The sequence below is a fragment of the Fistularia commersonii genome, chromosome 11 (assembly GCF_037954325.1).
Source record: "Fistularia commersonii isolate RoL2024-O1a breed Wild chromosome 11, RoL_Fcom_v1.0, whole genome shotgun sequence".
Taxonomy (NCBI): Eukaryota; Metazoa; Chordata; class Actinopteri; order Syngnathiformes; family Fistulariidae; genus Fistularia; species Fistularia commersonii.
The window spans coordinates 8403832-8429793 of NC_141294.1; the positions used below are offsets into that span (position 1 = coordinate 8403832).

General features: G+C 38.6%; 1 protein-coding gene across 1 annotated transcript; it reads right to left on the minus strand.

Moving 5' to 3' along the window:
* Nucleotides 1-2257: 2257 nt before the first annotated feature.
* LOC147229382 (uncharacterized) lies at nt 2258-11586 on the minus strand. The gene is made up of 4 exons (XM_086154826.1): nt 11454-11586; nt 9043-9524; nt 3775-3886; nt 2258-3378 (listed from the first exon to the last, which is right to left on the minus strand). The coding sequence occupies exons 2-4, from the start codon at nt 9468-9470 to the stop codon at nt 3064-3066; spliced, it is 855 nt and encodes a 284-aa protein (XP_086010952.1). The 5' UTR covers nt 9471-9524; nt 11454-11586; the 3' UTR covers nt 2258-3063.
* Nucleotides 11587-25962: the final 14376 nt, after the last annotated feature.

The window sequence follows — 25962 nt, forward strand, 5'->3', positions numbered from 1 at the left end:
TGTGTGTGTGTGTGTGTGTGTTACACATTCAGTATTTACCTCACACAAAAAAAACTACATTTTACATTATTTAATCCAAAACAAATTCCTCTTCTTGGTTAACATTAATTCCACCATATTGAATATAAACGGCATTGCTGACTGCTTAAAAGTTTATGATTTGATAATAATTACATTTTTCCCTATATTTATTTAAACAAATTCGATTTTTTTTTCATGTAATCCCAAACTCTCACAGTAAGTTCGTTGGGTTGTCTTTGTAAATGTCATAAACCTGAAGTTGAGCTAATAGTAAATATCTCCTATTCTTCTACAGGGATATTGGAATAGTACTATGGTGCAACTGTGACCTACGTGTTTTCAAAGAAAAAGGAAGTACAGATTAGAAATTTTCTGTTCTTTCTGACCTCTAGCTTGGCATCTGGACGCTCAAACCCCATCGGACCAGCAGCTCCCACCTGAGGAACACAGATTGTCTTCACTCTTAAACACCTCCCTGAACCAGTAGCGCTGCTCTGTCCTGGGCTTCTCACTCCCTGTGGGAGAAAAGACAGGTGTGTGTGAGTATGTGTGTGTGTGTGAATGGCAGAGGATGGCATAAACAGATTTGCATTCATTGGGACAGCAGAGGTCATTGTAACTTACCTACACAAACACAAACACAAACTATCATATTTACATGCAGACAGATGAGATGCATAGCAGGGCTGACAGGCGGCAGCACATCAGGTGCAACAGCATGTTTTGCATTTCTGCTCGCTGACAGCTGCGTGCACGCTCGCTGTCAAACCATATGGACGGCACGTCAGTGCACGCTGACCCGAACTCAGCGGGTCATCGCAGGCCTCGTCTCTTGACACACGCTGACCGTTTTACCTCCGCAGAAACGACGCTGAGAAGACGCAGACTTCAATGAACTGCAGGAGGAAACTGCCCTTTATTTGCAAATCTAGATAAAACTTATGGGGAGGAAATATGAATCAAATAAAATATTTTGGTCAACAAAAAGTAAAAGAAGTGAGGAAAAGATTATACTACCACCACCACTATTAGTCCCTGTTCTCCTCCTCCAACTACAAACCCCTATAATTCCGTCCCCTTCCTCATCCTCCTCCTCCATCTCCCACTACTACCCCTGCTAATACTACTATTAATAATAGTGATGGATCTCATCTGCTTATTTTGACAGTTTCAACTTTTTTTTTTTGCTATTGATTGACTTGAAGTGACTATGTAAGTCAAAGAAATTTCCCGTAGACAATTCAAACTGTCATATTTAATTTTTGTGTATTTTTGATCGTCGTGTCATGTCACTGAGGCTCGCTCTGAGTGTGCGGGTGGGTGTGTTGGAAAGATGTGTTGTGTTAGAAAAGACTGTGGTGGTCTTGTTAAAAAATATCTACAGTGGCAGTGATGGGATTGCTACGTCCGTCATCAGCCTGCTTATTTATTCCACCTGTAGACAAATCTGAAAAACATTAAATGAGTCTTTATTGGTCTAATCATTGAGGGGCAGTGGCGCAAGGGCCTGGCCCCTGATCGACACTGTCATGTCTCATGGAGAAAAGCGAAAAAGTGCTCTTTTTTTTTTTAAACTTTTGAGAAAAAAAATCTTGGCACTCCCACCTTTGGGGATTTTCTTGCAGTGAATATAAAAGAAACAAAAATAATGCATTTCTATTTTAATCCGAGACACATCGGCACGTTCCTCAGTTTTCACTGTTTTATATCAATGTGGAGAAGGTTTTTACCTTCAACTATTACCTGAGTCACTTCATCATAAACTCAGTTTTCACAAGTAAATAACCATTAATTAATAAGCACGGTTTTGTTTTTTAATAACCGAAGTCAGTCAAAAAATGTGTCTGATCCATACATTTCCATAGACACTGTAATACTAATTTCACACAAAATTATTTATGTTTAGTTAATATCAATGTCGCTGTCAGTGATAAACAACTTCATTGGGCCTGCTGGAATTCATGAGAAGTCCAGAAGCATAAAAACACTTCAGAAGAGAAATAATATCCTGTGACGTTGTATCAAACCTGTTTGCTGCAAATATATTGATATAGAGGAATTCTCACTGACAGGATGTGTTTAAGCATGTACTCAAACAGAAACACACTTGTAAATTTTTGAGCTGAAAGACACTAAAATGCAAAAAAAAGATCAGCAGTGCTATATAATGTAAAACAAAGTCAAAACTTTATGTTAACTCATTCTGCCAAGACGGGACTTTAAATTTGAGTTTCACTTTATTCAGTTAATCAGAAAACATTTATTTCACTTCCTCACGTTTCTTTTTCTTCACCAAAGTACCAGAAATTTCAGTCAACAATATCCGGACATCTAGCGCTTCCATGTTTACAAACAGCCAAAACGAGTCAACACCTGTATAAATATTCCTGCGGTGAGAGCTGGTTCCAGACATTAGATTTACTACTCAATAAGTGTCAACAAGTGGTCGCAACACCATTACAATGTAATATATTAGCTTTGGCTAGCAGATAAAAATAAAAATTTGTCATTACATTGTAAAAGACACATGGTGAGATAGAGCCTTGAGAAAGGCTACGCTATGATGGTCTAGAACATACAGGAAATCTTGAACTTCAAGTTTGATTTTAACAAACAGCCACGAGGATTAACATTCATTTCCCCTGCGTGCGTTCTCGGATGGATGTGGAGTAATTGACTTCCTTTATTATTTATGCGTTATAAGAAAAAAAAAAAAAAAAACAGTAGAACCCCCCCTAACACACAACAAAGCCTAAAATACGCAAGCCTGTGTGAATGAATCCTCATCTGAGATGCCGGGATGCAGCGTTGCCAGGAGACGGATCAGTCTACGCGCGGTGTGCCAGGCTGGCATGTGGACAGTTAGCTAACTCTTGACACAATGAAGACAACAAGTCATGATTGAGGTGAAATTTTCCAGACAGGGAAAGTGCAACGTGTCTTTGAGTCCACACCTGCTCTGTGATTCCTCCCGAATTAGCCATCGCTCTTTGAGACCCTCGCTGGATCGCTTACCGAGAGCTGCTTTTTACTAACTCTTTTCTAATCACTCTTCTTTCGAAAAAAGGGTTTTCTGTCTGACACTCTGTCTTTGGTTTCTTGCAGTTTCTCAGAAAGCTTGTCCTTAGTCTCCTCCATTTTCTCAGAGAAGCGTTCCTTTGTTTCTTCCATTTTCTCAGAGAACCTCTCCTTGGTCTCCTCCATTTTTTCTGTCAGTTTCTCCTTGGTCTCCTCCATTTTGTCCTGGATGTACTCTGTCACCGGTGGTGGCGTGGAAAGGTAGCCATGCTTCCGAAGGTACTGAACGGACAGCGATGTACCGCCGAGTGTCACGGTGTATCTGGCCGGTGTGGCGATCTGGAAGAGGACGGAAACACACCAGAGGGGTGAGCGACAAAACCGCCGACACAAAGTCGGCAGTGGCTTCACGATAACCTCGGAAAGAGTTCCTTTACAAAGATTTTCATTTCTGATCTATTAATTATACTGCAAAATACTGTTTTCCATAACTAACAGAGTAATATCAACAATAAGTCTGAGTATGGTCATAACTCTGCAGTTTTAAATGATCATATTTGTTTCTATGGAGATCGGAGAGGAATAATACTAACGGATTTCCAGGACGCTTTGCTTTACCAGGCTGCTTGTGTGTTTCTCATTTCTGGAAATCAGGTCAAATGCTCGGGATCACATGGGGATCCAGTTGGAAAACTACTTAAGTGAAAAGAGAAGTGGAGTTCTCAATGAAAGTACCTTGTACATGGCATACGCAGTCAGAGCGTATCCACTGGAAGAGTCTCTCAGAAGGCCAACGAGGGACTCTGGCAGACCAATCATCTCAAGGAATGGAACAACATTTACCCCTCTGTAGAAAAGATAAACAAACATGTGATTCAAATGGCCAAAAGCACACACACGTTCTTCGGCCATCAACTTGATCCTGGCCAAGTAATTGAAAAATTGTTTTCTGTTAGCTCAGGGTTGTGGAATGAAAGTTTTACAACGCTGATCGGGGGAGGCTAATAGTTGACGTAAGATAATATAAGGAAACGAAAGAACGAACTGTGCGCATAGTGCCGATTTGAATGGCGGAAAAGCTCCAAATATAAATACAGCAGCAAAGCTAAACAAGGCAGCGTAGCGCCGCACCTGACGCTCTGGATCGGCCCCCTCCTAATGACACCGAAAGCCCAGGTATGGCAGCAGAAGATACTGACCAATAACGGAAAAAAGATTGCTATATTCCCCGACTACACTGCCACTGCAGCTAAGGCAAGAGCTGCATTTCCAGATGTTTATGGACCCCTAGAAGGCCATTGAGAATGTCAAAACCTTTCTCCCAGAAGACTCAAAGATGGAGCTGAAAAGCTAAGTGTATCCCTTCCTATATGTAACAAAATAGAAAGAACTGGTAACGATAATAGCTGGAGAAACTTTCGTATTACAAGTTATCTCCATTATGCTCTTGTATTTTGCTGTGTATCATCCCGGTTCATATGCGAAACCACATGGTGGGACAGTAGGAGGAGCAAACTATTTTCCACGATTAACATAAATTAATCTAATATATTCCTCGAGCCAGATAAATTACGACACTTTATGTACCCCCCCGAAGGTATTTGTTACCCTCATTTCTATAGCAAATACAATGATGAGAGATACAATTGTCTTTCACCGTTAAGTTTTGTGAACATACTGGAAGCTATATGACTGTAAAGAGCTGTTTGATTTGATAGAAACTGATAGCTTGATAGCTTAAATGATTACTTTCTTTTTATCTCATTTCTATCTCTTTGTCTGTCTTTTTTGTCTCAGCAAACTTAAGCACAGTTAATTTCAATCCAGGCTGTGCACTTTTGCTACTTGATTTGCAGCGAAGGACTAGGTCCCAAATACCGTTGGTAATGTTTGCTAATGATAGTTTTTAGTTGGTTTTGTGTCTTTTTCTGATTTGAGCCCTCAGTTCCCCAGGGATCCTGCGCTGAACATAACAACGTACAGAATATCAGGTACATTTTTTTTTTTTTGGCAAAACTTAAGTTTACTCCACTCTGCCCAATTATACTGTCTGGTCCCACTCCCAAAAATATTTCAGTATTGGACAATTAAAGTGTAGCTAAACTCTGACTAATGGATACATTCAAAGTTGCAAGCTAATCCTTATGTTAAGGGTCTTCATAACCCAATTAAAAAAAAGAAAATATTGCACTTGTTGAGACAAGATAACTGCCAAATAGCATCCCTACAAGAAACCCACCTATCCGATGTGGAACACGAGAAATTGAAATTATGGGTAGATAGTGTCCTATTCCTCATACTTATACATAGGCATATTAATCTCACAAAAACCCTGTTGCATAAAGATACAGAGAGTAGATATTTTCAGTTAACGGATTAATTGATGGGGTAGAGGTTTCTTTAATAAAGTCTATGAGCCCAATGAAGATAAGCCTGGATTTATTAAGAAACTGTTCGACGCAGTACTGAAGTACATTACTGCCTTACTGTTGATGGGGGAAGATTTTAACTGTGTGATGTCCCGACAAATTGATAGGCTATTATTATTTCTTTACTCCTAAGGTAGATTTATATAGGCTAACAGACACTGAGATACTGCCTATCACTATTTCTGATCATGCACCTGTATTATTGAAATGGGAAATAGGACAACAACTAAATAGAGGCTTAATTCATCTCTTCTTAATGATAAATTAAAAAAGTATCTGGATACCAATACCTCACTGGAAACTAATCCCCTGGTACTGTGGGACTCTCAAAGCATATGTAAGAGGCTGTATTATTTCATTTACAGCTACAAGGAAAAGAGAGGGAGGCCAAACAGAGAATTTGAAGATAAAATAAAAGGGTTAGAACATACACAATCTGCAACAATTAAGGTTACAAATGATGTAAATACTTAACAGTTTACTATTGGATAAAATTGAGGGAAGCTTAAGATTTACTAACCAAAAAATATTATGAATGTGAAAACAGGAAAAGCAAACTGTTAGCATTCATACTGAGAAAGCAACAATCCTACAATACAGTTAAGAAAAAAAAAATCACAAGGAAATGTCACCAGAGAACCAAACAAAATAGTAGAGGAGTTTGCAGGGTTTTACAAATCATTGTATAACAATGCAGACGCATGTAGTGCTGATGCAGAACTCGCAGATTACTTAAAAAGCATAAAGCTAACTGAACTGAAAGTCTCGACAGTGAAGGAGTCTGATAAGCAAATTGGGCAACTAGAAATTATGCAAGTTATTTAATGACTTAAGAATAACAAAAGTCCAGGTCCAGGTGGATACGTCAATGAATTATATAAAACCTTTAAAAGACGTGCTAGCACCCTGTCACTAAATGCATACAGATATGCCCTAGATTCTGAAACTATGGCACCATCTTGGACTGAGGCAACAATAGTTCTAATTCATCTACCCTATTTCTAATTCATTTAATTTACCCTCAAAAAGAGGGTAAAGACCCTACTGAATGCCAGTCTCATAGACCAATATCATTACGAAAACAAAAATTTGTGTAAATTAACTTCAATTCTAGAGTCAATAATCGTATCTATAGATGCACAAAAGACATTTGATCGGGTATCATGGCGATATTTATTTCGAACACTAAAAGAGATTTGGTGCTAATTTCATAAATCGGGCTCAAACACTTACTCATCCCCACGAGCAGCCGTTAAGGTTAATGGATACAGATCAGAGAGATTTACAGTAGGACGAGGATGCAGACAAGGCAACTCTTTATCACCCCTGCTGTTTGCTATCAGTATTGAGCTGCTGGCCGAACTCATTAGAGACAACAAAAACATAGAAGGAATGATAATAAATCAATAACAGCACAACTTTTGGTTGTATGCACAAGATGTTTTACTATATTTAACAGAACCCAGCTCCACAATTCCATATCTGAAAGAGCTCATATCTAGTTATGGGTATTATTCTGGATATAAGGTAAATGTGGATAAAACGGAGGCTATGGATGTAAATGATCTGGTCTCAGAGACATTTAAGCTACAGAGCAGATGGCCCGAAGAAGGCATTAAATATTTAGGCATCTACGTTTCCCCATCTCTACATAACCTCTATACGTAAACTACAATAAAATAATCCAGCATATTAGTAGTGACCTGTAAAGATGGTCCCTGCTCCCATTCTCCCTTCTAGGCCGAGTAGAAAGTATCTGTATGAATGTTCTGCCCAGATTGCTCTATTTATTTCAGATACTACCTGTGGAAATTCCTAAACCAACTTTGTTCACCTAAATACATTTTTTTAAATTTATTTGGCAGAATAAGCGTCTAAGAATTAGACTTAAAATCTTGCAATCAACCATTCACATCGGATGGAGGCCTAAAACTCCTAAACCTGAAATATTATTTCTGGGCTGCACAAATAAAGCCGATGATTGTGTGGATTCAGAAAATACATCCCCACGATGGTTTAACATTGAGAAAAGCTGATGCAAAGATTCCCTGGATATCTTATCCTTTCGACATCCCTGTAAAAGAAATGGAAGCCTGGAAAAAAAATCTGTTAAAAATTTTGAATAAATACAGTCAGCCTATCAACTACCAAAACTACTTTCATCACTAACAAATATTGGACTTATGAAGATCTTTACCCCTAACAATTTAGACATTGGTTTTAGAAAACGGTCAGTATATGGTCTAATTGATGAAGGACGACAATCTTAAAACATCTGGACAGCTGACAAAGGAATTTGATCTCCCTAAGACAGACCTTTTTAGATATCGACAGGTAAGATCTACAATAAAAAAATTTAAAAAAAACACTGATCCAATGCAGAAGCTTATGTGAGATTTAGTGACATCTAGTGATGGAGGTGCAGAGCACATCCAAACCTCTCCCGTTCCCTCTGGGGAGCTCCAGCAGGGGCTGCGAGGCCCGAACTGAACCTGTGCCTGGACTAATTGGACAAGCTATGATCATAATTTATTTCAGTTCTGAGCCACCTCAGACAAGGAACTGCTAATACAGGATTATCAAATCTATGCTCTGCAGACTTTAGCAAGTTGGTGTGGGTCATTGTTGTGGGCTAATTATATGGATCTGCAAGAGAGACTGAGTAATGAAAAGCAGCGAGGAGACAAACTGTTTATATCTACTTGTTGTGCTGCTGTGACATGACGACAGACTCTCGGAGCCAAGATTCCATGCTCTCTGTCAAACTCACTCACTCCCAACACCGAATGAACCACAAAGTTTGTGCTGTCTTCCAAAACACTCACACACAAAACGATAAAGCGACACTCTTATGAGGCTGGTATGCCACATCCAGGGACTTGCTGAAATTGTGAATGAAATGTAGACTGGCAGTGACATGCTGACATGCGGTCGGCGAGTCACTCGGGTTTTCGGATCCCGTGCAATTTCGGCACGAACATTTTTCGCTTCATATTTTTGGATGGTTTTTCGAACCTTAAGGGGTCACTTAGATAGTGGAGCCTTTCCAGTTCGTTAGTTGTGTGTCTCACAGTGGTAGTGAGTGATCAAGGCAGACATGGCAGAACAGCGGTCTAGTCAGTGTAAGCAGGGCAGTGCAATGGATAACAGAGATGCTTGTTCATCTACTATTTCTGTTGGTGTTGACGTGGAGCTTTTCAACAATGCTGTTCAGCGGCTCCCAGATTGTCAGTACTTTCCTTCATAATTTCGAGGCTTAAATCCAAAACATGTTTGGCTCACACATAAGTGCCACAGATCCAACTTGAGAGACGGTCTGTGAGTGTACTGTTTGAACTTGTCAATAAATAAATACAACAAATCCCTGGGACTCAGTCCAGGTTCCCTGTGACATGTTCGCCAGCTACGGATTAGGAGACAATTGTCAACTCCAGCTAAGGCTAATGAGAATTGGAAAAAAAACAGTCAGATTCCTTGAGTGGAGTTTCGATTCAATGAATTATTCAAACTAATCCCGATGACGACAAAGTTCGACATCTACAATGGAGGATAAAATAGAAAGTCGGATCCTTACTTCATAGCAGCATAGTAGAAGGTTCCAAACCAGACTGATGATGTGAGGAGATGCACAGGAATCATCACCTTTCCATACTGTTTGAAGGTCCTCTTGAACCTCTGAACGAGACCAACAGACTTGTCCTGGAGGGGATCCACCTCCTTGAGATCAGGCAGAGGTTCCTCCTTCTGCTCGGGTTGTTTTGGAGGTGCAAAGCTGGACTGCGGCTCCCCCTCTGATGGCTGGTGCTTTGGCTGATGCCCTGCTTTGCTGGAAGCAGATACTGAGAGGCAGCGGAGGCCAGCAGGACGTGCACGAGATAGGCGGACAGTGCAGCAGCACAATGCTGCTGGCGCTTTGTGGACAGTGGCACCGAGTAGCAACTGGCGCATTACTGCCACCCGTCGCAGTGTACCGCAAGTGAGGACGTGCTGCAGTAACATCATCTTCTCCACCAGTTCTTTCTTTGCTACAGCTGACGTGACGTTCAATGACAGGCTCTGGGTTGAGAAGGAAAAGAAAGAAGACTTGATGTGAATTTCTCTTTTAGAAAGTAATAGATTTCAATTACCTTAAGTGAACAATTTCTTAATCTCTTTCGAATCTGCTGTGTAAAAAATAGAAGAAATTTGAAGAAGATATGTACCTCAGGTGGAAAAAAATGTTAAATTTGACAAATGGGCATCCTTTGCAGTCATTTTTTAGACAATGGCTGATGAGACAAGTTCAGAAGATTCAAACCAGAAAATACTGACATTTTCTATTCTATCAGAAACGTAGCAGTGCTAATGTGCTACTGACAGTTGTACTTGTGTATTTCAATGATATGTAACAGGGAATGGTGATGCTGTGAGGAAGTAGGAAGTAAGGGCTCACCTTAACAAGGGCTAACCCTGCAGTTAATTAACTTAAATACATAAAAAAGGTTAAATGTTTTATCTAGATGAGGAGTAGGACTAGCTTTTATTAACAAGAGTCTTACACTTAAATCCCAATGTCTCATTTTCAAATATTTTCATAGTTGTCATTTTACATGAGACACATTCACTTGAGGATGGTTTAAATCCAAATTTCTGACTGTAAAAACTGTGAAAAAAGGCCTCCTTGACTATTAAACAATTAGTATTTATACTGACCATAAATGAGAGTGTCAAGAGTGTCTTGATTTTTAATCAGCTTAAACTAATGGTGCTCACCCCTTATGTTAGTATCGCAGCTACCCAACCACCTTGCCAATCATGCAATTTTTTTCTAAGAGAAAGTTTCCTAATGCTGACAACGCCATGTTGGAAGCTTGATGAAATATTTCACTATGGTACTCACTGGTGAAATTATTCTGGGAAACTAGCAAATATGTACATTTGATAACAGCACAAATGACACAAAAATGTAAATCCGTTCCTGCAACTGTGATATTCCGAGGGTGTGCAGGAGTTCTCTGGAAAGTCCACCGTCAAATACTGCTTAATACCCAGAGACCATCCAAGGCAGCTGTACTGCATGGTGTAATAAAGCACTTACTATATCATGTCAACAGACGTAAAACTGTTATTGCTACTGTTATCATTGATATGATATTTTAACTTTTGTAACTGTCACTCCCAACCCAAATCCTGCCCGCTCTTCTATCACACTACCCAGTGTAGACCAAGCTGTCGGTATAGAGCTCCGATCTGTCCAGGGTTTCTGCCCCAGTAAAGGGCAGTTTTCCTCAACACTGTTGAAAAGTCTTTGCTCATGGAGGAATGATGGATTTCTGTGAATCATTAAAAAAAAAGAAGTGGTTCAGACCTGCCCTTCGTATTAAGTGTCATGAGCTTTGTTGTGATTTCACGATGCATATATGAAACCTGACTTGACTTCCTGAAACAACTGTGACACTTTCAGGTATGTAAGCAGTGAAGGTCTGTTTGAGGTAACTGAAGTAGAGAAAACGAGACGGATGGCGCACGGTACGGCTGAAACACCCCGACTTAAAAAACCAAATGCAGCCGAACTTAGCATGGATACATCAAGAAAGTAGCCTTCTCTCTGCTCCCAGCAATGTGTCGGTGCTATTAATAGGAATAACCGGAAATGTACAGCTGAAACCATGCTAGCTTCCAGTGAAGTTGACATTGGACCGAAACGACACTGAGGCAAGAATGGTAAACTTGTGGGTTCCTACCTTGCTATCTACTGATCACAGTCTGAAGCTAGACTTGGTAAAGAGGATTTGCAGTTACAAGTACAGGCAGTCTTGTTTTACGGCCGTGTCTGTCAGGAAGATTTTCTAAGGCGCAACCTCTGAACTAATGCCAACTTTCGCTCTGAATCTTGACGTTAGCATGCTAACTGCTAACTTGCTGCTAGCACCCGACACAGAAGAGTGTTTCCACAAATAAGTAAAATGTTTTAAATTCAACACGCGGTGGACACAGAACACTTACGAAGAATGGATTTCAGTCTAGTACAGGAAAAAAATATTATTCACGAATCCCGAAGGCCAAGCGAACTTGGCCAGTCTTGTTGCCGCTCAAGGACCTCATTGCTCGCTGTAGTGTGCATGCTCTGTGGGGGCACGGACAGCGTGGAGCGCAGCGGCAACCATTACGCGCTTGAGTTATGGGAAATGTAGTTTCAATCAGCAAAGCTATAAAAGGTTGTAAACATGAGACGAAATTCAATTCCCATTGTGCATAGCGACTATATCAACGGCTGTAAAAGAAGCGCAACCTACCGATTGCCGAAATACATAGCCATTCATATCGATCCCAGACAAGACTTTCCAAATGCTACATACTAAATCGATTAATCCATTATGTTGCACATTCTCTATGCAAGACTTCTGTAAGCTCACTTACTTTGTTCCAACACTGTAGACACAGACCCTTGTTTTTCCTCTCAATTAGCAATTTCTATGATATACACATTTTTTTTGGAAACTAAGAATTTGACTATTTAGTCAGTTCTCTTTCCAGACTAACAATAACAAGCCACATAATAAACCTGGACAAAGACCAAGACGGGTGAGTATTCCATGACACTGCGTAGACACCAAAACAAATTAACTTTTTCTACTTTGATTTTTTTTATCTGTTTTCCTCAACTGCAGTTTTGTTGTTTCTGTCAAACTTTTTTTAAGGGAAAAATACATACGTACTAGTATATTTAAAGCTGTGTGGTATATTCACAGCACTTCTTGTAACGCAATTTTGAACCAATGGCTTGTGTGTTCTACATTGATCCACACTCTATCTATCTATCTATCTATCTATCTATCTATCTATCTATCTATCTATCTATCTATCTATCTATCTATCTATCTATCTATATATTCAAGAATTATTGTGTTTATACGGCGAGTATACAGTTTAGAGGACAAAGGATTGAAAATAATTAAATTAAAAAAGGTAAAAGACGACGTGCCACTTGTCACGCATACCGTTTTTAGGTGTTTATATCACTTTCTGTACTGCAGCAGCCTTACCAGAGGGGGGCAGTATAATCATATTTTGCAGTTACTTGGGGAAAACGAGGTGCCTGATCTCTGGTACAGTATATGTTGTAGTCATTTTATGGTTAAGCCTTATTGTTTAATTTTATTCCAACGAGTGATCCCAGTAATACAAACCAACCTATATCAGTTATTTAAGTCGTGTTTGCAATTTCTTACGGTTCTTTGCGTTAAGGGTGACCCTTGAATTTAGTAGAAAAAAAACATGAAGTGTTCGTTTCAGCATCTTATTTCTTTAACTCTGAAGATGAATTGAGGAAAGCTTTGCTTTATTGGCATCAGTTATCAAAGGTACAAATCACAGATCATTCTGATCATTAATCATTCATTATTTCATTCTAAGATTGTTTATTTAAAAGAATAACTTTTCCCTCTTGTTACTAATGCTATCAAAAAGGGAATATTCAATTGCAGAGAACTAATTTCCCCATTAGAGATTATTAAAAAATAAATTATTATTATTATTATCATTGTTGTTATTATTCATAATCCATAAAACCAACTTATAAACTTGATGAATTTTCTTGTAAAAAAATGTAAGAGGAAAAAAATGTCAAAAGACGCCTTGGCTTTGCTATTAGAAATAGATACAGATATACACATAAAGTAAGATTTAAACCCCAACTGCCATATTAAGATCTATTTATTACATTTCAATTTTCTTTATTTGTTATCTTGTTTGACGATTTGTCTTATTTGACTTTGATATAATGGCCACATGGTGAATCTCTGGTGCCACAAGAACTGTGTGTGCGCGTGTGTGTGCGTAAGTGCATGCTTGTGTGTTCTTTATGGTTGCAACAGAAATGATGGATAGAAAATCAAGAAAGGCTTGTGGCAAAACGGATGAGTTTGAAAACAGCCTTGTGATCGAGAACAGTGTGATATTTTCATTAACATCCATCCCATTCCCAAGGTACTGTGACACTATTTATATAAAGTGTGTGTGTGTGTGTGTGTGTGTGTGTGTGTGTGTGTGTGTGTGTGTGTGTGTGTGTGCGTGCATTTGTATTTGTGTGTGTGTATTTTCTGATTATGCCTATCATGTTTGAGAAGAATAGCTGTTGCTGTCATGTGACCTGGACTTTAACAGATCAGTGACATCTAATCACAGCCATTCATTTGCACTAAAGACTGCAGTGATTATTCCACTTCTTTGGTTAGAGTCTCTTTATCCTGCAGTTATTCCCGACGGGAATTAACTATTTGATTGCCAATGGCGAACACTGCAGTGTAACAAAATTAATTGACATTTGTCACCAGTCTTCCATCGATGTGTTGCTACAGTGTTCTTCCCAGACAACCCTCTATGGAAAAGTGAGCAAAGACCTCTTCAAGACTGCATAATGTGACAGATTGGATCAAACTGCTACATATTTGTGGCCAGGCATATCTCCCTCCTGATGTTTCTGGTTCTTTACATTTAAGCATTTTTTTGGCTAACAGGAAGTGTTTTTGTGAGTAAGTGCAGGAACATCCAAACCTGCAGCTGTAAACATGCAGCTGTTACTGTCTGAAAGGCTTTCCCACTTTGCAATAAAGTCCATTTTCAATATTGGGGTTTGTAGGCAGCAGCCTTTCCTCATCAGATGTGTGATTACTGAAAATTGGATCTGGTCTTCAACAAATGCTATGTTGTCAAAAAGCCAAGGTCACTCACAGCTGCGTTGCTTGAATACAGGTTTAAAATCAGCTTTAAACCTTTAGTCTCAAGCCCTTCACACACTACACAGGGTAATCCAAGCAACTGCAGGAAAAGAGGTCAAATACCTTTTGACTTTTATTCCTTGGACCAAAGCGCATCACGCGGATAATTTTCTCATTCTAACCCCCGACCTAGAGACAAGTCTGGAGTTCAACTGAGTTGGAGTGAACTCTGGATCATGCCAGAGATTAAAGTAACAAATAACAATTCCTTATAGGATATGGAGGATGAGAGAGGTGAGAAAACCATAATATGAACATGTCTGAGGTTGGGAAAACAGTTGGGAATGAAACAATTGGTTCAATTGACCAATTATTCTGCTTGAAGGTGTGATCCTGAGTGTGTAATTTTTTTTCTTTGTGTTTGGAGTTGAGGTGTAATACAATGTCTGATATTGAAAAGCCTGTTAAATCCCATCGATCAGATTTAATAGGTTTTACAATCAGTACCAACAGTCAATAGCTGAAGCTGATATTCTGAGTGTCCTTTGAGGAAAAATACTTCATGTTTGCCTGATTGTATTTTTTGTTTCTATATTGGTTTTATTACAATATATCTTCACTCACATTGTGAGATTTTGTACATTTTAAATTATAAAGTTTAACCAAAACAATACATAGTCTGTATTTTTTTTTAATTTTTTTTACTTAATTTTATTTTTTTAGGCATTTTACTGAAATTCATTTCAGCCCCCAGCATTACTGGAGTTTCGCTCGCAACATTTCAACACTGGTAACAGATTTTGGCTTCCACATCTACAAAAACAAGTACTTTATAATTTATAGCTATAATTTTAGCACGACACATATTTAAATTAGTCATTTGTGATTACAGAGACAGCTCTTCCTCATAAATAATATTAAAGTTCTTGACAAACATTAGATCCAATAAAAAAACAAATAAAAAAGCAATTATTACCAGATGTAGAAATAACTGGGCAGGTTGAGGAAAGCGATGATAGTGATCAAACCAAAACTAGAACCCTTCCACAAAAAGTAGCTTTTAATTTAACTGAGACATTAAGGAGGTCTTTACTGGAACTGAAGAGACACTAGAGAATCACAATCACAATCAGAATCAGATTCAGTATCACTTTATTTGTCCCTGAGGGGCAATTGGAGGAACCATGTATTGGTAGGTAGCCTAAGCATCTGAAGATTCAAGCATACATAATAAAGAACTGTATATCTGTATTATAAACTACGTGCATACAAATGTCTGTACATTTATAAATATCTATACATGGATAACATAAACACGCAAAGAGCTTGGTGGAAATTCAGATTTTAGGCAAAAGAATAGATGTAAACTTTAAGATTACTAAAAAGAAGAATTTACAGAATATGAAAAAATAGCATGCACATCCTTCCTTGTAATCCATTTATGTGAATCACTTAGATGGACTGAGATGAATAGATGTTTGTGCTTTTGTGAGCCAGGATGGATTTTGATAAGAAGAAAATGCATTTATTCAGTTGTTGTGCTTCCACAGATGTACATTCCTTAAGGCTATATGACAGGAGAAAATGCAGGAGACATGCTAAATGTCTAAATGGTAGATATGGCCTGAGATTATTTTGATTTTGTCAAACTATCATTTTCTGTTTCTGTTGAGGTCAAAGAATAAAACTCATCACTTAGATGACTTGTAACTTTTAGAAAATAAAATGCTTGGTCGTCATGTAATCCATAATATTGACTAATATGGGATTTAAATCCTTAGTTAGAGAGGAATAAGAAAAAAAGTTAAAATTTAAAATGTTGTGTAGCGATGGAACACGTACATGCATACATGTAAACATAGACATACAAACATTGTAAATCCACATACACTATACTTACACATATGCACATGCAAATACATACACATATGGATAAATATACACATGCACATATACAGGCGCAACATCTGTTGTTTTCGATTGTTTCTACACTCTTTGCAGTGTTTTGTATCACGTGCATGTATCAGCTGAACTTATGTTCCATTGCACACCCTTTGCTTTATCCTTTTATTTTTCTATTGTTGTTTCCCAATAACCCCAAACACCACTCTTCTCAAACAGCTGTAGATATAAATCGGCTGCAGATGGAGCAAAAGAAACAAACATGGTATGCACATTTGAAATATTATAAAAAAAAAAAACAAACGATAGAATGTTGCAGAATCAACAACAGATCCAACAGTCCCGCTGACAGTGAGTACAAACATGTTGCAAACAGAACATATATGTATCATTTTCTGCAATTTCCACCATGCAGTCGATACCTTGTACCTCTGCAAATATATCTCACCTTATCTCAAGAACAGCCCAGAATTATTATGGATCCTGGAATATGATTTTACAGACAAAAACACCTTGTTATACAATGATGACTTTTTTTGCTTGATGCAGTAGATGAAAAACATTTCACAGAAATCAACTTGAAATGGGCCATCTTCAAATGGGCCGGTTGTTCTCCAATATGACACGCAAACGGAGATATAATCTGGTATGGTGCGGTGGTTTTCAAAATCAGTCTCAGTAAAGGCTAAAAGTTGAGTCATTTGCAGACGGTGCCTTGTGACCAGGAGCCAAACGTTAGGAATACCCAATTGCAAAGGACCTACGTCAGGCAAGGCTGAAGTCAGGGTTTTGAAAAAAAAAAAAAAAAAAAAAAAGGAAAAATTACACAAGTGTCTGGCACATTCAACAAAATGCTTAAAATGGGTGGCATTCACTGCATCTTTGAGGATACATAGGGAGCTTGAAGTTCAAATATTTAGAATTAATAGGCTAATAGGAAGGACATGGCCAATAATAAACAATCATCTTCTTCATCATCAAACCAATACATGGACCCATTGGTTTCTACAACAGTGTGGTCATCCTCAATTTGAATTTAGCGATTCCTCATTTTACAAAAATGATCACTGTAATTGCTTCTTATTTTTGCTGCATGTATTTAAATCCACCATGAGACATATTTATCAACATCATACTTAAAGCGGTACTTAAAAATAAGGTGAAATGCTTGTCAGCGATTTTGATCCTCCGTGCCCCATTTTGGTTTGCTCATCCTTATGTGATTTCCTGGGATTTCATTATCTAACAGTTACAAGTCAGTTCATTGGTGAGAGCTTCCTACTCGGACCTCATCAATAACAACTAATGGTGATTTGCTGAAATCAAGGTGATCGTCTGTCATATCTTTCAAATGTCCCTTGTGTCTGGCATTTTCTTCCACTCCTCAGCCATAATGGATATACAAACTTGATACAGTTCTGGAGATGTCAGTCAATCATCCTCTACAGCCTCTACTGTTGACTGAATAGAAGTATGACTTTTAGGGATTGCCTGCAGCCTGTCATGCAAATACACCACAGAACTCAGCAAATTAATTCAAATGAATCAAAATTGTATTTCCCAATGTACCAATATACAATAGCCCCCCATATCAAAGTTAAATTACTCTTTTCACCCTACGGGCTGACAGACTCTGAAAAAATATCCTCCTTATACTGCCATTCCTTTCACTAGCTTTGGGAAAAAAGTGTTTTCAAGCCAGTGTGCATCACATGATGGAACAATTACACGGTTTGGCCGCTATTTCAAATTGACTTCAAAGTCCAGTCCACGTCCTGGGGGCTTGGAAAAATCACTGGCGTAACAGCCATATGTTAAAGGCCTGTTATCCAGGAAGCAACCTGATCCAACTTTAAACCAACACCGTTATAACAGCTATTGGAACATGCCTGTTTGGGTAAAAACATGACAAGAATGTGATCTTTTCAATGGCTGCACTTCTTTTTGAATTCCATGACTTCCATCTTTATTTAATTTCACATGAAGTTGCCGAAACGACTTTATCAAGTGTCAGTTTAACCCGACACTGACAGACAGATTAATTTAATATAGAAAGCAAAAATTGTCCCCGAAAGGCTGCTGTGAGGGCGAGTGCAGAGACTCTATTTGTATGTAAAAGTTGTTTTGACAGCAGTGTAGAGACAACAAATCACACACGATACAAAATACAAGATATTTGACATCCATTCTCCCCTTTGAGCTTCACATGAGCCTCTCTGATGACTAATTTGCTGCATTCAGCTGTTAAGGCTGACTACTGGTCAAAATTAGCTTTTAGATTTCAAATTGTCAGTGGTCCATTTCAACCAAAAAGTGAAGCAAGACAGGGACATTAGACGGTTTGATTTGTTTAGATCCTTCGATTTATTTAAGCGGGTGGTGAGTTCCCAGCCCTTCAAGTGTAGTTTATTCTCCTATTTGGTGAAATATAAATTCTCAAAATACAATTTGCATCGTGGTGTTCACAACAAGCTTCTCATTCAAGTAGAGTTTCTGGTGATCAAAACACATAAAGTCGGCTTTACTGGACCAAGACTGATGGGGTTGCCAGAGCTTGTTAGCCACAGGGATGTACCGTGGTAATACCCAGTTACCCATGAATGCTCCTGCACTCTAATATTCAAAGGGAGCATCATCAAAATAATGCCGCACCTTTCCAAACAACTTGCTGTCACATGGGAAAGTCCCAGCCTCGCCAAATCCCAATTCTACTCCTGGACACCAAGCCAAGCCTTTGCTTTGAATTCTAATAAATCCAGGGCACATGGGAGGCAAAGGAGTAAAAGTAATCCATCTGGACTCTTCTCCGTTTGTCTGCTTCATAAATTTAATATATCCGTATTGTAATGATCTATTCATCCTCTACCAGCTTTAATTTGCTCAAACTTCACATATTATGATCAGTAGTTGTTTATTGGCATTTTGTGTTTTGATGCTTTGTGTCAGTAGGCTCCTACTTCGTCTTGTTAGGGAGTTGCACATGCATTCCTGCCTCCTGCAGGACTGCGGGAGTGGTACATTATTGTCCGGTTTTATGGTGAAAAAAGACATACCTATCACTTTTCCTCATTAATGAATGTTTTTTTTTTACACTTGACTGTATTATTGCCATTCATTACAGTAATTAGTATTTTTTTTTCCATTCAAAACTAGTCTTCAGTAATAATATCTCTGTGCTGCTATATGATTATTGTTATTAAACTGCAAAGACATGGAAACCAGTTAATCACACAAATTCAATTAATTGAGTTTATTGTCATTAGACAGCAGCATGAATTAAACGACTTTGCACCAATAACATTTATATGCTCTTGAAATATTTGATAATATTGCTCTGTTCATTGTTAACAAGCGTATGTACAAGTGCTACCAAGGCTTACGCAAGAAATCTTATTGGAAGCATGTTTTAAAAATGTAAGATGCAAATATGCAATATCCTGATGTGTATTTGGCTCAGCCAGTTATTAACCCAGGCTCTTTCTCTTGTCGTAACAATAGATGTGAAAGTCTAATCTTGACATGCCTTGGAGAAATGTAACCCTTGCTCCCGAAAGGAGAGGGTTAGTGTTTCAATCATAGCCAGACCGTCAAATAAGCCAAAAACAAACCAAGGCGGCCAATCAATGGCCTAGACGAAAACTCCACATTCTTCTTGGATGTTGTTCCCTCCTTAGTGGACCATCCCACGAACTTCCTCTACACTATTACCATAACAACACCACACTAAAAGACAAACCCTTCTAAATATGCATAATAGAAATACTGTATGTACCACAGTGGATTATTTTGGGGTGAGATTAGAAAACACAGTTTCCTTTTTCGCCCGTTCCTGTTAATTCCATTTCTTTCTCCAGACCTTGTCTTCCCTTTTGGATGTTTATTCTTTTGAATATCCATCATGTCTATTAGTGTTAAAGGAAGGCCATTACATCCTTTTTAAGCAAGTGGAATTTGCCACGGTGAAGAGCGCTGATCCAGAAAATGGAGACCGGCGGCAAATAAAGCAGCAAAAGTCCTGAAGCCCCGATTAGAGACCTTCAGCTGCATCGTCCATTAATCGTGAGGGTCGAACTTTTCTCGAAGAGCAAAATATCGGGTATTATCGGTGATAAAAAAGTAAAATTCAAAAGGTGAGGAGAAAAAAGTAAGTCAAAGTAAAGGTAAAATTAGTTGTCCCTCTTACTTCCACTGTTTCTCCTCAGAGCTGTGTCTTTACATCCATAGTGTCGGTGGTGTCAACTAACTTTCTTCCGGTAAAGTTTGCTGACGACATCGTCTGCTTTCTCAGCTACCTATTCAGCAAGTTGTGTCCTTTTTGAGTGAGCAGAGACATTCTTACCACTTTCTATCCCTCCTTTATTGATAGTGAGGTCACCTTTTCTTTTTAATTCCATCAGCCCACAAGATTAGATAGTTACAAGCCGCTTCAAAATAGTCAGACTTCCTGTTAAAGCGTTTTCTGCCTTCTGTTAACAACAGATGATGAGAGCTGCCCACTGGGTCTTCTGAGACCCGTCACACACACTGCATTTTGTTCAAGTGGCTCCCATCAGGATGCAGGTCAGCTGTCCAGGATGCAGGACAAGAAGGAGAGCCAATTTAGTCCCCACAGAAGTCCAACCTCCGAAATCTGACCTTTCCCTGCTCCACCATTGCAATCACTCCCCTTCCTTCCCCCTTGGCACCAGTTTTTTAGCACAATAGTTGGGATCAGTCACTGTGTCAGCATATAACTTTAAGGGCAGGGGTGTCAAACTCAAATACACAGTGGGACAAAATTCAAAACTGGGACAGTCGCGGGCCAACATTGACATTTATTGAAAAAAATATTCCTCCAGATATAACAATGAATCCAAACAAGTTTTGCTTAAAAACGAAATATGGATCAAGCATAGCTTGACACTATACAATATATAACTTAATATTGCACACATGCAAAATCCTGTTTTCTGCCTAAGTAGCAGGATGCCAGTATTAGCATAAGGTTGCTATGACTACTGTCAACAGAGGAGAGGGCGTTTATGGGTCCTGTTGGGATTTTCGTGCCAAAATACCAGCAGAAAATTCTGGGATTTGTAGAATTAGTGGTACATGCACTGTCGACTACCCCGGTTGGCCATCTCTAATAGTCATTTGGTATGGCTTTGCGGGCCAAATATAATTACAGTGCGGGCCAAATTTGGCCCGAGGGCCAGAATTTGACACCTATGCTTTAGTGTTTTATATCTTTTATGGATGTCTTATATCTCATGTCCTGTCTATGTTCTATGGGACACTCTTTTAGTTGCCGATCATGGATAAATAAAGATTTTTGCCTTTGAATTTTTTAGCTACAAACATTTAGTTAGAAGCCAGATTTCACTGGGGTGACCAGGAAACACCAAAGCAAACAAACAAAAAAATACATTTCGAATACATGTATTAAAAGACCCAGCTTTGATTCTCACAGGAGACCTTTCTGTGTGGCGTTTGCACGTTATCTCTGTGTCTGTTTCCTCTGGGTTCGCCGGTTTCCTCTCACAGTCCAAATACATGCAGAAGATTAATTGGAAAAAATGGAAAATTGCCCAGACGTGTGGATGAGAGAGTGGAACAGTTGTTTGTCTCTATATGCGGCCATCCGATTGATTCAGGATGTACCTCGCCTCTCGCCTAATGACAGCTGGGAAAGACTCCAACATCCATGATAAGTGGTAGATAATAAATTAATTAATATTCACAAACAAGATGCCAGAAATCTTTCCAATGCCTATTGGAGCAACGGTCTTGTTACGCAGAATGCTGCCCCAGGACCGTAGCTTTACTCAGACAGCTACGGTGCAGCATTTTTGGGCAACCTCTGCAATGGGGGGGAGCTGTAATGAGAAAATAACAGTAAAGCACGTGCCTTTTAATGCACTCACACTGACCCCATTTAGTCACCATAGCAACGCCAAACCATTATCACAATCTTGCTTCCACCCTTAGAGTGTCCATCATGTTCAGCACAATACATGTACCAGTGGGAGACGGTTACTTCAACCACATCAGACAGTCCAATAGTTCATAGAGAGCGCAGCAGAACTTGTAATAAATGACAAAAACGCAATGCTTAGAATCAGAAGTCCTTCAAAAATATAATAGTATTCTATATATGTAATCTATTCCATGATCTATGATCCATCGTGACCTTGTGGTCAGCCTATAAGAGGACTTTTATGTCAAATCCGTTCAATCACAAACTAAATTGTCTCTATGAATTTCAGAACATTCAAAAGCAGGAAAAAAAAGTCCTGGTTGCAGATGTAACATTATCTTAGTTATCATAATTCTGAGATGTATATTTATGAATGATCTTTTTTTTTAGTCATTTGGTCATAGATTTTTGGAGTACTTCAGAAACAGAGTAGAACTGCTATGTAATTCTGTCTGGTAAACAAATGACTAATAGATCTGGTTAAAGGGAGATAATTCAGTCATCATGCTAATTTAGATCTGCATAAAATCAGTGTGGCCTGAAGTGACAGACGTTATATTTACCAAGCTGCATCACCTGATTAATTTTTTTCAATTTTTTTTTCTTTTTTTATTGCTTCTAGTCCATCTCAGCTCCATTTCAGTTTGACGCTGCAGCTGAGAAACACCTTTTATATTTTAACCAAATTCACAAAAAGTCAAAAGGAAAGGTTTATTCTACTAGTCCAGTCTTCCAATTAGTCTTGACAGCTGAGTAACAATTACCGCCCTGGTTACTTTGGGTCTCTTTTTCTTGCAGGTTTAATTAATTTCATTAAATTAATATTTTTTTTCAGTAAGCAGGTAGCCACGTTCACCATGTTTTGTGTGTGGAAAGAGATTTTAGTGGAGACTTCTGTGGGACTTCAATGAACCTCTGGTGTGTAGGTGGTTCCTCTGCTAACACTCAGCAGTGAAGAAGAGGAAAACAATCAGGGGGAGCCAAAGGTCAGAGGCATAAACAGCATGGCGGCGATGGAAAATGGCTATGAGTAAGCAGCTGCCACTATCTTCAGTACACCGCCTGCGATGCAACATCTCCTCCTGTCTTTGACTTTGCCTTCCTCAGTAAATGGAGAGGAGGAAGGGTGCTCACAAGCCACACAGTATTTCTGTCAATGTCTCCACTAAGACAGCTCAAGCAATTCTGAGCTCTCCAAGCAGAATCACATTCTGGTGTCTGACACCACGTCCACTGACCCCCGATGGAACCTCATAATGCCAGGTCACGATTTGATGGACTCCATCACAACAAAGAGCCACTACAAATTCAACAAATAGAGCCCTTTACTTTGCTTTCACATTGTCATAATAAATCTAAACGGCGGCATACGAAAATGGCTTAAAAAGGAGCCTTGCAATGTTGACGACTGATTACAACCCATATATCAGTCGATGTTATCGTTCATAACCAGTTTCATTCAACTCAAGAGGGACATCTTGTCCGTCACCTGTACGCTTTAGCTCAGCATGACTGAGATGACGGCTTTGAATCCCTTTGTGATTTATGTGATAGGACTTCAGCCAGCTCACATATTATAGCATTTACATTATATAGAATTCTATGTCTTCAACAATTGAGTGCACTTCCCATTAACAAAGAATGAATGGATGTATCTCTTGTACTGACACAAAAAGCTGTGTTATTGATGTTATAGAATACGCATCTGAAGTCAAGGTAAACACAAGGATGTCACCCTTGTCAACAATCATATTTTTCAAAACATTTTTCTTCTGGTCTCCACCATGAAATTAGATTTGCAGAATTCGTACTCTGGTTCATTTCGCCTACTAAATAAATCCTTGTACAAACAGACCAAAAAGCATTGTGTTGATTTTAAAAGTCCGTGTGTCAAAATCCATTCCTTAATCCATTCAAACATTCGCTTATGAATACCTCACAGTTGGTCAGGCACAGTTTTAATTAATGATGCTGAAAAGCTTCAAAGACCTCATTAAGAACTGTACTGTTTATTCATATGCAAATATGTTGGTATTTCACTCTATTATATGAGGTGAACTGGGAAATTAAAATGATTGGTGACTGGTGATAACTGGAGCAGGACTGGCTTCATAGTATTTCAAATTTCAAGGTGCAAGCTTGGATTTAATTCACTTTTTTTCAGACGTCTTACCAGCTTGAGACCAATTTTTTAGTATTTGAAAGGACAGATGGTTCCCCTAATTTGGAAGCTAGATGAATATCTTGTCACATCGTGTAATATCTAGTCTGGGATGTTATTAGCCCTTTTCAGGAAAAATAAAATAAAATAAAAATAATGAAATAAAATAAATAAGAAAATAATAAAAATAACTAAAAATAGTAAATAGAATAAAAAAACATAGAGAACTTGCGCCGAATACAATTTTTTACTAATCATATTTTATCATCACTGTTATTTCTGAATTTTTACTGTCAGATTTGTCCTTAATCAAGATTCTATCAATACAATGAATATCATCGCAGCACCTTTCTTTATTAATGCCTATTTTCGCAGTCAACGCTGCTACAAGGAGGCTCCCCACATAGATAGAGCTAAAAGACTGATATCAATTTCTCAGAATAATAAGAGTTACGCTCTTTCCAGTGGGTATAAACATAAAACAGCTGCGAAACAGCACAGGTGGGATGCGTATATGACTGTGGTATTTTGGCAATCATCAGTCATTTACAGGCCAGACATGCTTCTACTTTTGACAACAGGAGGCTCTTGTTCATCGAGCTAGAAGGAACTCTCTGCAGGCTGGAATACAGTGATTACTACTCCCTGCAGCCATTAGTCTTCCTAGCCAAGAAAGATGTTACACCTGAGTGACTTTTGTGGTGCAGCTTCCAGCTCCTTGGGCTCGAGGTAAGCAATAATCATGCTTTGTTATGATACAATTAAGAATACAAACCTTGTTTTGAGTGAGAATACTGGGTTACATAGTGACGCAGGAAATGAATGCTCTCAAATGAACACACCGTGTTTCGGCAGAAACACAGATTCCTGAAAAAAATAAAAGTGAGCAGGTTGTCTCTGAAAATTTGAATATTGTCCTTTAAAATTAAATGTAATTTCTTCCATCTAGAGCAGGGGTCTCAGACATCGCGGGCCGCGGGCCAATTGCGGCCCTCGGAACAATATTTTGTGGCCCCCTGCCTGAAATCAAATCTTTGTGTTAGTGCGGCCTCGTTTTATAAGGTGGGTTTAAATAAAAAAACGGGCCAGGAAAAAATGAAAAAGTAACTTTGCAATGTATTTTTTGCTTCAAAATTTGATTTTTTTTTTTTTGATGAAAAAACGTCTGTGACATTGCTAAAACGAGCTTTTCTGTTCTTATTTCTATAAAAAAAAAAACACAAAAATAATAGCAAAAAAAAACCCCTCAAAACTAAATAGACTGATTTAATAGCCAGAATAGCCACCGTTAGCCTTGTAAACATAATACCTCCTCTAATACTTGCTAGCAATCAATTTTCTGATAAATTCTAGTGGCAAATTTCCCCACAGTGACAAGATTTTCTCTTTTAACGCAACAATATTTCAAGGGTGTAATTTCATCAATTCTTTTTTAATATTCATTTTTGATGTTAATTTCTCATGTATTTTTTTAAAGGAACAGCTCATTACATATTTTATAATTTCCCTGTTAACCTCCTTTACACTAAAACAAAGGAAAAATTTGGACTTAGTTCTTACTTCTAGGTAATGATTTTACTGGTCCGGCCCCTTGACATCAAATTAGGCCATATGTGGCTCCCGGACCAAAATGAGTTTGACACTCCTGATCTAAAGCATACTGAAAAAGAGGAGTCACAGCGTTAATGAACCTCAATTTTACCAGATCACATTGTCATTTATAGACATTTCGGAGCATTAGAAAAGTTGATTATTTTGCATTAGACTGTGTGGACA